This window comes from Motacilla alba, chromosome 5 (genome assembly GCF_015832195.1).
Source record: "Motacilla alba alba isolate MOTALB_02 chromosome 5, Motacilla_alba_V1.0_pri, whole genome shotgun sequence".
NCBI classification, from domain to species: Eukaryota; Metazoa; Chordata; class Aves; order Passeriformes; family Motacillidae; genus Motacilla; species Motacilla alba.
The window spans coordinates 2,606,423-2,619,309 of NC_052020.1; the positions used below are offsets into that span (position 1 = coordinate 2,606,423).

At 41.0% G+C, this 12,887-nt stretch overlaps 1 protein-coding gene across 15 annotated transcripts in view; it reads right to left on the bottom strand.

Moving 5' to 3' along the window:
- The window catches only part of NAV2 (neuron navigator 2), a 373,713-nt gene that overhangs the window by 50,332 nt on the left and 310,494 nt on the right, over positions 1-12,887 (bottom strand). For 14 of the 15 annotated variants that reach the window (XM_038137694.1, XM_038137693.1, XM_038137689.1 and 11 more), the window contains one exon: positions 271-409. In XM_038137694.1, coding sequence (XP_037993622.1) covers positions 271-409 — 139 coding nt within the window. Of the gene's footprint in view, positions 1-270; positions 410-8,956; positions 9,397-12,887 lie in introns of those variants that run through there. The other variant, XM_038137698.1, reaches the window with a different exon arrangement.

A 12,887-nucleotide genomic window follows, 5' to 3' on the forward strand; every position in this document is an offset into this window, starting at 1 on the left:
ATATCTATATAAAATCCCATTTACATCTGTTTTCTGTGCCTCTAGGAAGACAAGACCCAATTGTTGTGACATCACCATGGCAGAGATGCCTTGGGTTCCACCCACAAAGGAAATATTTGCAAATGCCATGGATGACAAGGTGGTTATTATTGATACTGTCTATACTGAAGGCTGGCTGTGTGTTCAAGTTCAGCAACCTGAAACAATTACACCTCCTGCACAGAGAAAATAACAAATATCAATGATAGTTGAATAAACCAAAGCTCTTACCTGTGCATCTAAGTTCTTGCGAGAGGAGGCAGGTGTGTTGGCATAGGAGCTGATAGAGGAGCTGGTGTTAATGTCATCAGTACTGAGATTATCTATGGTGTCACTGATCCCACTGCTGACAGAGCTGCTGTCATCCCAGCTGGACAAAAAGCACAACAGAGGGAGAAAGCAAGGGTCAAAAGACAAGACATCAGTCAAAAGGAAAAGTATTATTTCTACAACCCTTAGCCCACTTGTGTTTGCCAGAAAGGCCAGTGCATGCCATCACCAAGCCAAGGGCACCAGTAACACAGCCCTTCCTGACTCAGCTGAAATGTGTGCCTGCAGCCCCAGAGCAGGGGAAAGTAGTGGCATGAAGGAATATTAGCGGGGAATTTTTTCCAGGGGGCGTGGTGAAGCCCTGGCACAGGCTGCCCAGAGAAGCTGTGGCTGCCACATCCCTGGAAAGTGTCCAAGGCCAGGCTGGATGGGGCTCTGAGCAACCTGAGATAGTGGAAGGTGTCCCTGCCCATGGCAGGAGGATGGAACAAGATGATCTTTAAGGTCTCTTCCACCCCAAATCATTCTATGATTGCTTGATCTCCAAGTAGGCACAGCACTGACTTGCTAAGCTGTAACACAGAGATGGAACTTAAATGCAGGGAAAAAAATTCACCCTGAAGCAACCTTTTGTACCTGGGTGTTCCACAGACCTGAGAAACAACCTGGATCTACCATCAACAGTATCACCAGCCTCAAAGAACTTTAGCAACTAAAAGTTCAGTCCTTCAGATGGCAAATAACCCTCCTGAGCTGCACCGCCCTTTTCAAGAAGAGCAACTACTCAGGACCACCTTCTTCCAGCATGTGATAGCTTCAGCATTTTCCAGTAAATGAGAAATGTGTCACTGGAAGTTCAGGACAAACAAAACACCAACAAAACAAAAAAACAAAACAAAACAAAAATACAACCAACCAACCAACCAATTAACCAAAAAAAGACCTTGCCTGAATCAATTTGAGTGCTAGAACAGAAAGAATCAAAATGATCTAAAAATGGAGCCAGATGCTCCAACTTGTAAAACGCCTGTAAAAGTTAGCTGCTCAAGGAAGAGATTTATATACTGCATTACAAGTGCTCCATCTCTTAGAACAATGAAGCTGGGACTGAAATATTATCCTGGAAGGAGCTCTGTGAAGACATTTCAGTTCACTTGATAACTATTGCTGGAAATCTGGAAATGTAAATCTATATCTATATCTATATCTCATAGGTCATTTGCAAAAGGTTAAGAGCTTATCGCCTGGCAGCTCTCTAGCTATTTATAACCTCAGCTTCAGATTTTGGGAGCTCCCGACTCCCCTCCCTGTTGCATTTCTGTTTGCTTTACAAACCTGTAACAAAGAGATTGCAGAGAGATTTCTGACTGGGCAGTGAAAGCTGTATTCACAAATCAATATACTGAGCAGTTAACATTTGCATTTAAACCTGAACTGTCTTAACCTGTGCTAAGAAAACTGTGCAAAGAAAGGCAAACTACCTCTGTTTGCTTTAACTTTATTCATAGCTTCACCACTGATTTACTATAGCCTTTCTACATAAACTTTTTCAGCTTTGAAATGGAAAGCATTTCATTTTTTCCCACTTAGCACTACAAAACACCTTCCTGCATGACTTTTAATGTTGCTTTAATAATTTTAATTGCTTTTTCTTACTTGGGAGTACTATGTTCACCCACACCTGTACAAGGCCTTTTAGGGAACTGAGCACAGGTTGAAGAGCAGCACAACTTGCTGAACCACAAATGAAGTGGCCACGGGGAGATCCTCCTCTGCATGTCATAGGAAGGGTTATAGCTGGCCGCTGCTCCTTGCTGACTGCTCTGTTCCCAGTGAAGGTCCTCATCAATGTGTCAGTACAGTCAGTTGTGCCCATTCTCTGATATCCCTGTGGATAAGCCAGCTGAGAGCCTCAGATCAACAGCTCCAGCAAGCCAGGAAAGGAAATTTGGGGTGCTCAGCCACACTGCTCTGCTGGAACAGGGATGGGGAGGACAGGGACACACCAGAACACACTGCTAACCCCTGCCACAGGCCCTCTTTGATGGAGCCTTGGGGTCACATCTTCATCACCCTTCACATCTTCATCTTTTCTCCAGTTCATGAGAATTCACTACAGCCAGCCCTGACTGACTCTCAGGAGTGTCCCAGTTACACGATTTCCAAGAAGATTTTCCAAAGGCTATTTGATAAACCTGCAGACACTCCAGCTCTTGTGATTGGAAAGGAATGCTGTAGACTACAGTGCTGGTGATGCTACAATCCAAAGGAAAGAGATAATTTTTTCCCAGATTTGCCTTCACCTGGATAAAAAGTGCAATACAAAATAGAAATCCATGTTAAAATAAAATTCACAATGTGAGACCTCCTGAATCTGAGAAAGCCAGGCAGGCAGATCTGACACACCAGTTTTATTTGCTGTTTTGAAAAATCTTTTCCAGTATAACTGAATGAAAGATGTGCTGCCCATGCCAGGAAATGTTAGGGGGGAATTGAAAATCTGGAAAAGGATTGAAAGACTCCTTTGAAGGACTTTTTTATTTAGAGTAGGCAACTAAATATCAGAAGGCAAAATATTGAAAGCCATATTACTTCTAAATTTCAGTTCTGAAAACAGGTCCTATAACTGATATTTATTTCTCTTTCCAAACCTATCACATAAAGGTAAATATACCACATTTACAATTCCTAGGGAAGTCTAGAAATGAGGTACCAAAATAGTTAATAAAATCACTGAATAAAAAAATATGCTTCTTGTTTTCCAAAGTTTTGTGTAGCAACAAACTTATTTTCTATTTCTGAACCTATAATAAAACAACAATCATAACAGTAATAATATCATCAATGCCAATGCCTTCTGTGTTTATTAGTTTCATTTCCTTCTTATGGAGATATGGCACTGGGCAGAAAAAAAAATCAAATACAATAATTTTTCTCTGTGTGACTCCTAGTCCCATCTCCAATGTATAGGAACTGAAACATTTAATTTTTGAGCACTCACAATTCTTAAACTGCCATAGGCCCCAGTTAATCAGCACCTAAAGAATGTGTTTAATGTTAATCATAAGTAGTTTTTCTGGCATCAGCCAGCCCTGTTGGCTTCAGTTGGGCAATCTAAGGCATTATGAAAATATGTGAGTGCCCTTCTGAACTGGGACATGTGCCTGAGGACAAAGGCAGAAACATGCACCTGAATACATTGGTGGTTGTGGCTTCCCCTCCTGTGTATCCTGGGGTTTAGGTCCTTTATGTTCTGGTGGAAACTGAACTATTCCAACTCTGTATTTTCAAGCTTACTAATCTGTTACTAAATTAAAAAAGATTAGCTGTTCTGAGGTCTGAAGACAGATGTCTGGATAGATTTTGGGTGCCACAAGCTAAGCAGCACAGCTCTCGTGGGCATGCTGGTGACACTGGTGCCCAAGCTGTTCTGACAAGGCAGGACATGTAAACCCACATATCTGTCTAAACCCAGATAGGGTTAAAGCTTTAGCTTTATTTATTAAATATCACTTCAGCTCAGTCTCTAGCTAGAAAAAACAACAGCATGTAAGAAAACATGAAAACACCTTAAGAAACTGAAAATAATTTTGTAACCCTACATAAACAATTACTGATGCTGCCCTTTGAAACAGCACTAGAGAGGGCTGGTAGAATTCACTGAACTCTGTAAACTAAATGCCAATGCAAGCCACTTTATGAGCACCCAACATATACAACTACAAAGTAATGCAATGAATTCACACATTCTGGTTAAGGCTGTGGCTCCCCCAGGGACAGGACCAGTCACCAAACTGAGGCATTTGTTTCACACTGCTCTTGAAACCACCCCAATCCCTCCATGTAAATGAGTTCATTTTTACCTGGATCCAGTGCCTTGATGGTTAAAGTCAAAAGTGAGGAAGCAGAATGGGGCATCTAACAGCCCTAATTATGGTGTTCTTGGCTCTCAGAGCCCAGCTTTGTAATTTAGCTGGTGCAATTAAAAATTTCTGATGTCAGCAAAAGTCTACTCAACCATAACCTGAAGCTGAAATGTTTGGGTTTTCCTTTCTTTATTTGATCAATCACCTGAAACTTTACTTTGATTACTGAATATTGCAAATTAAAAAAAAAATCTTAAAAGTGCATTATATATGAAAATTATACAATCACCCACTTGAAACCCACCCCATCACCACTTAAAAACTCCCACAATGCTGCCTCCTGCTCTCCATGAAGCCAAGCACCCCAAGCACCTTCCTCTGCCTTCCCACCTCACTCTGCTCACCCTAACGCAGCACTGCTACTACACATCGCTCACGTGCAGCCCCAGACCAACTGCTCAAAGCTGCTTTTTCAAACAGGTTTGCAAAGCTGTTAGGCTCAGACTTGTATTTTTCCACAGTCTATCAGCACTTTTCCATCTTGCATAATCATCATCCACAGAACTGGCTCTCCTTTGTCAACTTGGAGAGCACGAAAAGGCATTCTGTGATCCTCAGGACAGCCTCTCTCACTGCAGAAATCTTCCCCCTTTGCAAAGGAGTCATCAAAATCCTTCTAAATAAAGCTATTGTTGAAGGCTGAAAATGCACCTTTCTCTATGGATGGGTGTGGATTTTAATTTTGTTGGATCTTCACTCAAAACCAAAATTACAATGAGCTGCTGAAAAATACATTTGTCCAAGAAAGTGCCTTGGGGCTCTACAATATTTCAAATGGAAACATGGCAATTATCCTCTTCTATTTAAAAATTTAACTATTTATGAGTTGATAGGTGAACAACAACAACGAAAAAGATCAAGGTACAAAATGATTGAAACTTCACAGCATCTTCAAAGATTTATAAGGAAAAATTAAATGTGCTATAACATGAGACAGTAAATACCACAGCTTCCACTGTTTTCTCCTGGGATTTCCTACAGTAGTGAGAACGGAGCCAGAAACCCAGAAAGTACACCCAGACCCCTGCACAATTTTCCTTTCAAACTGTTCTGAAACTGAAACATAACCATTTGCAAAAGAATGGATCGAAATCTACCTCAAGTGAAGTTAATTTAATTAATGTGTTTCACACGGCTATTAATCACCCACCTCCCCCATGTCTCCAGTTAGTCTCTTCTTACATCTCACTATAGGTATTTTAACATAAACCACTTTATTTCTTACCAAAAGAGGAGCCCAGGGACAGGACTGTTACCTTGAAACACTTAGTAAAGTCAGACCAAGAAAAGCAAACCAAGAAAAAAGAATACAGAGCCGTTCCAGTTGTTCTTTCTGGAGCAGAATCTAATCCTTTAAAAGACATTCTTTTGGTGCAGAGTTGAAGGGCTGGAAGTGTGCTGTGAGCTACTCAGACATTTTCATGTTTAGTGACTACTGGGGTTACTGCCAGCAAGCTGAACTGCAGCTCTCTGTCAAGCTCTGTTTAGAATTCAACCAAGATAAGGTTTCAGGATTTACATTTAAAATGCCTATTTGTAAAGGGAATAACTCACAGAACATAATTATTCAGTGTTGAAAAATTTGGGTAAGAAAAGATTTGGAGAAGCTAAAAAACTGCAAATGCTCTTTTCCTTTAATCTTCTTAGATCAGTGCTAATAATCTTATAAAAATAACACTGGGTTTTATTTTGTCCCTTAAAATCTAACCAGGAATTTGACCTAGCCATTGACAAGCTTGAACACAGCTGAGCACACACACACACACACACACACACACGCGCGCGCGCGCGCGAAGGACCTCCTAAAAATCCACTTGATCTCAAGGAGTTAGAACACCCTAAATTTTCATGAACTGATTTGACTTTCCACCAAAACTCATCACATCCTGCTCTGAAGCTGAAATTCCAAAGGACCCTTCTTCACCTACACCTTTGCTCCATGCCCCTTCAGCCCAGGGGGGTCACCAGCCAGCACAACTGTATTCAGTTGCAAAATGCCTGACTGGTAGAACTTGTTTTTTTGGCCATTGCTCACAATGGGTTCCTCTGGTACCTCCACAGCCTCGGGGAAGGGGAGAAAAGCATGTGACCCAGGTGCTGGAGGAACTCCCAGCTAAGTCTGCAAAATTCAGTGTACAAAACTACAACCAGCTGCCAGCCTCTTTTTCTTGCATTATCAACCTATAAACAATATTTTCCCAGCTTCTATTCTGTCTGAAGACTTACTGTGTTTATACAGCTGTTTACAGACCAGCTCTACACTGGGTGCAAGAGCACCCCTTGGCCAGCTGCTCTCACCTCCCTGCTTTGGAAGCCATGGGAGTGATGCTCATCCCTGGTCATGTCTGTGTCACTACGATGACTCCAGAGAAAGCTGGAAACAAAATCAGGGTCTTCATATCACAATAAGGCCAGTGTTAAATATCAGTCATCATGTTAAAAAAACGTGCTTTGTTTGTTCTGCCTTTGTTTCCATGACAGTAAGAAGTGCTGAGAAAAGTCTTCTAATCAAAGTCAGAAATCCTTGTTTACGTACAAAGCCTTGGGTGCCTTCCAGAAAAGAAATGCCTGTAAAGTGTCCACGTGACAGCAATGGACTGAACAAATCCAGAGGTCAAGCCCAGACCACTGTGGATTCAGGGACTGACTGCCCCAGCTCCCTGCAGTCCCCCCAGGATGAGGGGATGAGGGAATGGGGAAGAGGCCCGTGGTAAAGATCTAGGTGTAGGTCATCACTGCAACATGCCTCCAGCTCCCTCTCAGCAAGGTCCCAGCCCAAACACCTCACTCCAGGCAGGCAGAGAAGGTGGCCTGCCCAGGGGATAGAGAACTGTGAAAACCAACGACTTGATTGTGCAGGTTTCTTACCCTGCCTTACTGACCAGTACTTTTTTCTTACTACTTACTTACTTCTCCCCCAAACGCTGGATCTGGATCACATCACTTCCTCGGACAAAAACACAATTTAAGACTTAAAAAAGGGGGAAGCATCCACTGAACACAGTGACCTACCTCAACCTCCTCCAACACTGAGCTGAGCTGGTGAGAGCACAGCAGCTCACCAGCAGTTACTGGTGGTGAGGCTCCAAAACATAATAAAAACAGGGTTAAACACCGAGAAGAAAAAGAATAGATTAGCTAAATTATTCTTACAGGAATGATGTAACAAAAATATAGAAGGAAAGGAATGAAGGGCAGTATGGAAACAAAGCCATGCAAGATGCATTTAAATTCCCGGCTGCTGAGTGTGCTTTTGAAAGACTCAAGGGACTGGGCCCACCTGCCCTGTGGCCATCTGCCTCCTGATCAGGGTCTCTCAGCCATCCACAGCCCAAGAACAAGTCGCCAGGTGGGACCACTGGACATCCTCAGCCCGGAAGAGGTGGATACTGAACACCCCAGAGCCAAAGCTGCAGCTGGCAGGTAGAATATGGCTCCTTTTCTTCCTGTCTTCTTCTAATCCATCCTAACACTGTAACTCCCCCACTGACACCAAATCTTTCCGGTCTGCAGACTGTAACCCCAAGCAAGAAACACACAGGCACAAACTGAAGACATACATGCACGAAAACTCAAAGTAATTCTGCTTTTTCCTACCCAGAAGACACTGCAAAGCTTCTACATAAATTGATCAAGGCCAAAACCTGTGCACAGCACAACTGATTTCACACATGAGAACTGCTCCTGTCGCACAGCAGCATCAGCTGTAGCTGAGCACATGCAGACAAAGATCATGCACACGGTTGTCCCATCGGGAATAAAGGAGAAAAACAACAGAAATTGTCTTTTGAATGCATGACAGCCTGCTGAAATACGCCTTAAAATAAAAGTTGAACTTGGCAATAAAAATGTGTTAATTTGATCACAGGGCACAGCACTATCACTCAGGAAGCCAAATCAATGAAAACCAACAGCTGTTATCCCATCAGTGATTTACAGAACAAACAGACATATAATCAAGTAAAATGTTTTATTCTTTGCTGATGGGAAAATGTCAGCTACTAACAACCTTGAAAGCAGTTTTTTGTCCTAGCAGAACTGCATCATTCTAGATAGTAACTCCTGGTTCATGTGAGCCTTTAAAATTAGGCTTATTTGGAAGGAACTACAAAAAGGAAAGGGATCTTACAACCTTACTCAGACAGATCAGGAAGCCACCAGAAATTTTCACAGGAGTGAGAATAAGAACTGGATATTATGTACTAAAAAGCAAGTGCACTCTGGGATGGGATCTGGCCTGAAACAGACTCACACACGCCTTTGTTTCCTAGCAGGGTGAGCTCATTTTCACAGAGGCTCCTCCTTTGCACAGAAACCAGACTTACAGTGCTAAAATATAACAAAGCCCCATAGTTTTCTGAGTCTAAAAGCCTGCAACACTAGTGAAAAGATAGCCGGCTAGATTGCAACCTTTGAATAACAATAAACCTCACAGAATCACAAAATTAAGGCAGAAAAAGCATACACAGCAATAGCTGTCAGTCCTCACATAGGAAATTTTCTACCATGTTTTTCAAATATTTGCAATCTATTAAAAATGTAGATTGATTTCATGCAGCATACAGAGATGGAAAAGAAATAGTGCAGGGAGAAATCTGCTCAGATTTCTCTCTCGTCTAATGTGTTTCTACTGCCACCAGTATTTGCAAAGCTAAACCTCCTTATTCAAAGGTGTAACACAACACACTCCTGTGTTTTCAAAAGTGCAGAAAATCTCTTACCTTGCAATATTCCCCAGCCAAAGCACTTCTCCACCTTGTTGCCCATGAAGAATTCCAGAAAAGGGGCTCAGATTTATTTTGCAGGTTGATACCTTCATTAGGCTACCATCCAATGTCTCCCCCCTTAAACAAACCAGCCTGTAACTTGACTATCTAGGAAGAGACTTGGAAAAAAATGTTGGAGGCAAGGCTGTTTTCCAATAGAGACCTCCACACAGAGTCAGCAGCTCTGAGAGTCACTGGAAAGTGAAATCCAGCTAGAAGGTGATCATCATAAACTTCCCTTGGAAAGAAATCTGATCCCTCAACAAAATTAACCTCTGAAGTGCTGAAAAAGTGAGAGGTCAAGACTTTGTGCTGGGACTAGGTCATCTGTGAAAGCTGTAACCTGATGGCAGTAACCAGGCAGACTGGTGCCTCCAGATCAGGTACCGTATCCCACCAAGTAAAAGCTCATGTCAGCAGCCCCGGACTTGGAGGTACGAAACGGCACTGTTTGATCTCAGCTGAAAGACTACAACCTCTAGAAGCATTTTTCCCCACTCTGCTTCTATAGAGGGGTTCAACAATGTGACTGCTGAAGCAAGTATTGTTTTATGTGAATGTAGCAGGGGACATACCTAAAATGCTTTACTACAAAATATTTTGAATACTGGTAATTTTTGTTTTGTTTTGTTTTGTTTTTGCGATGGGAGTGGTGGTATAGAAAAACATTTTCAATAGGAATGCTAAAGAAAGTAGCAATTTATCCACTGGTATCTCCAGCTAAGAACTTAAGAAACTGAGACAAGATATGTAATATTAATCTGACTCTTCTGTATTTAGCACTGTAGAGCGGGGGAGGGGGGTGGGGGGTGGGCCGGGCTTATTACTTCCCCTTATTTCAAATAGAATAGAGATGGCTATTTAGAAATATAAGGTTGATAAAGAAATCTGGTGGTTAACATTCAAAATCCTTATTTTAGTCTAATATAAATATTTTCAGACAGGATTTTACCAAGACCTCTCCATTCTGATGAACACGTGGGATTTTTTTTTTTCTAATATGGGAAATCACACCAGCTGAGTAGTGCCAGGATACATTTCTGTCGCCAGTGAGATCACCAGCAAGGGACCCTGTTCTGGAAAGGAGGTGGGAAGCCTTTAGGATGGAGAAAATGGACTGGACATGATGCTGTTGTCTTAGCCTCAGCTCAAGAAAATCGTGGATCATTCAGCCCAAAACCAAAAAAGAAAAAGTAGGAAGTGAGAAGTCAACTACACCATTATATATTTATTAACGCAGGATGAGTACCCTTATCTTCAATAAAACATACCTTTTATTGTAGCATTAGTTGAAAGAGTTAAAATGCAAGAATTCAAAGGTTATAAAACAAAGACTTTGTGGAGATATTCCGCTGCCAAAACCTTCAAATAAATGAGTTGCAGTCTGAGCCTGCCTTTTTACACTGAAGCCTGTATTTTAGTGGCTACTGTGTAACTATGGCAACACAGAGGACCAGTAATTTAGAGGCTGGTGGATGTGACAACTTGCAATTTTGAACAATGCTAATAATAAAAGTGGCTTGGGAAAAGCATCATTTAACACAAACATTTGTGGTTCAAAATTAAACAGGCCTGTTCACTTACTTTTAAAAATTTTTAGATTTTTTTTCAGCCGGATGACTACCTGTATTATGTTAGTCTGATGATTAAAAAAAAGGTAGAAACATGACTCTTGTGCTTTTTGGTTCATCTGCACTTTAAAGTGCAGCCAACTCACCCCCTTTGTGATGTACAAATGCAAAGCTGCTGATGTCACTATCTTTGCTGAAGATTAGACAAGAATCACATGGCTTTTTTAAAAGCTAGCCATGTATTATCCATAAAGAGAGAGGAAAAGATTCTCATGGACTGCTACTTCTTCTTTTTTGCCTCTGGTGCATTTTAACCGCTACCCTTTACCAAAGAATCCTGCAAACTGCTTCTCATTCTTTATTTTAATTGCTGAATAGTGAGCAGACATAACACTCAGATATGACAGGTACTTAAAAGAATCACAACTGCAACAGTAAAGCTTTCTTTTAATCCCTAACACCCTTCCTGTCACAAGTGACTTTTCTCAATTATCTGCCCATGCAGTTGTATAGGAAATTAGTGACTGACCCACTGCTAGTGGCAAGTAAGAATAGCCAGAAACACTCGAATTTAAAGAAAATAAAAAAATTTGAAATTGTAATCTAGGAAAAAAACCCCAACGAACCAGGACACTGCATCTGTTGAATCACCAGCTCATCAGCTCCAAATAAAACCATATTCACAATATTAAGGTACAGCACTATACTAACATCCATCTACAGCTTCATTGGCCTTCCCTTCCCTGGCAGTCCTTCCACTGCAAAGGAGGGATTTTGCAATGTAATACCCATAACGCTAAATACAGAGTGATATTTCCAGATGAATTTTACATGGAGTAATAATCACAGTTTTATGGGTCAGGAAGTTCAAAAGATTAATGTGTTATGGCTGCAGTGTACAAAAGTGTTTGTGTTAGAAGTTTCACATAGCAATGGGGTGAGATAAGCTGTGAACAGCTTTATATGAAGTTCTTTTATGGTAGTTAAAGTTGGGGAGAAGTAAAGAGACCCCACAGTATTGATTTACCTAAAGAATAGCTGCTTAGAAAAAGGCTGCAAAGTGTCCTAATACTCAGTGTCATAAAATCACTGCACCTTCAATCCCTTGTTCCTTCCCCCACACCTGTGTGCTATTCCCATTAACCTCAGGCACAACTGTGATCCTGGTCAGAAGTGAACTAAATCTGCTTGCAGCAAAAGAAAAACTTATCAAAGAAATGCCTCATTCCATTTCATTTGTGAAGGCCTAAACCCACAATTATAGGTTTGCATTCTAGGTTAAGGTAGCTCAAATCTTGTTACATTTCAAATACTCCCTTGGAGAGCACCAAAATGCCTGAAAATTGTGGGTTTATTGCAATACATCAAATCCTTTTTATTTTTGTTCTTCAGTAGCTGATATTTGTCAGTTAGAACCTTATAAAATGTCTGCATTTGATAACTGGAATGATTACAAAAATAACACAAGCAGCATAGGCTGTAAAGACATCCCACTTCAGTCTTTGGAACCTGCTAGATAATGTGTGGCATGAGGCATCTGCCACATCTTGCCTGGAAGAGACTCCATTACCACTGGGTAAACCAATGTCTTAATCTCAACAGCAATTTTTTAAGAATTGTTTTTCATTTATTTCCTCCAAAAGGACATTAAGATTATTTAAATAAAAAAACCCCTGACATTTGTAACACCAAAACATATTCTGAACAGACTCAAACATGCTTTCGAACACCTTCTATCCTTTGAAGTAGAGCACATGGAACAAAAAATACACCTTTTTAGAGTATTTCATTGATTGAGTATCTGCATGAGAAAATAAAAGCAGGACTACAGCAGCACTGCTGCACCATTACAACTCTTACACATGATACTACAGGGCTAAAACTCTATGTAACTACCTAAACAAATGACCTTTGCATTAAATTAAATTTTTAAAAAATCAAAAACTACTAAGAAGCCCCAACTTACTGAACTCGTGTGTAATTGCTAATCCTAGGAACGTATTTTTACCTAAAATCAGAGGAACACTGGCAGCAACATAAACTCTCAGGAGGCGGTATAGTAGAAAATAAACCCAAGCTGCTACAACCATGTGCGTTTTAAGTGAGGTTCCAAAGGGAGCTTGGAAGACAGGAAAAGTAGGACTGGAAAATGAAGCTTCATTTTTAATTCCTCTTATTCTTCAGAGGCACTGAGTTTGCAGACTGACCAGGGATATGTGCTCTGAAACATTCCTCACATCCTTAAATCTCAATGGGAAGAACCCTCTGTTGCCTCAGGCTTTCCTGAGAACAGATAATTATATTATGGTGGTGCT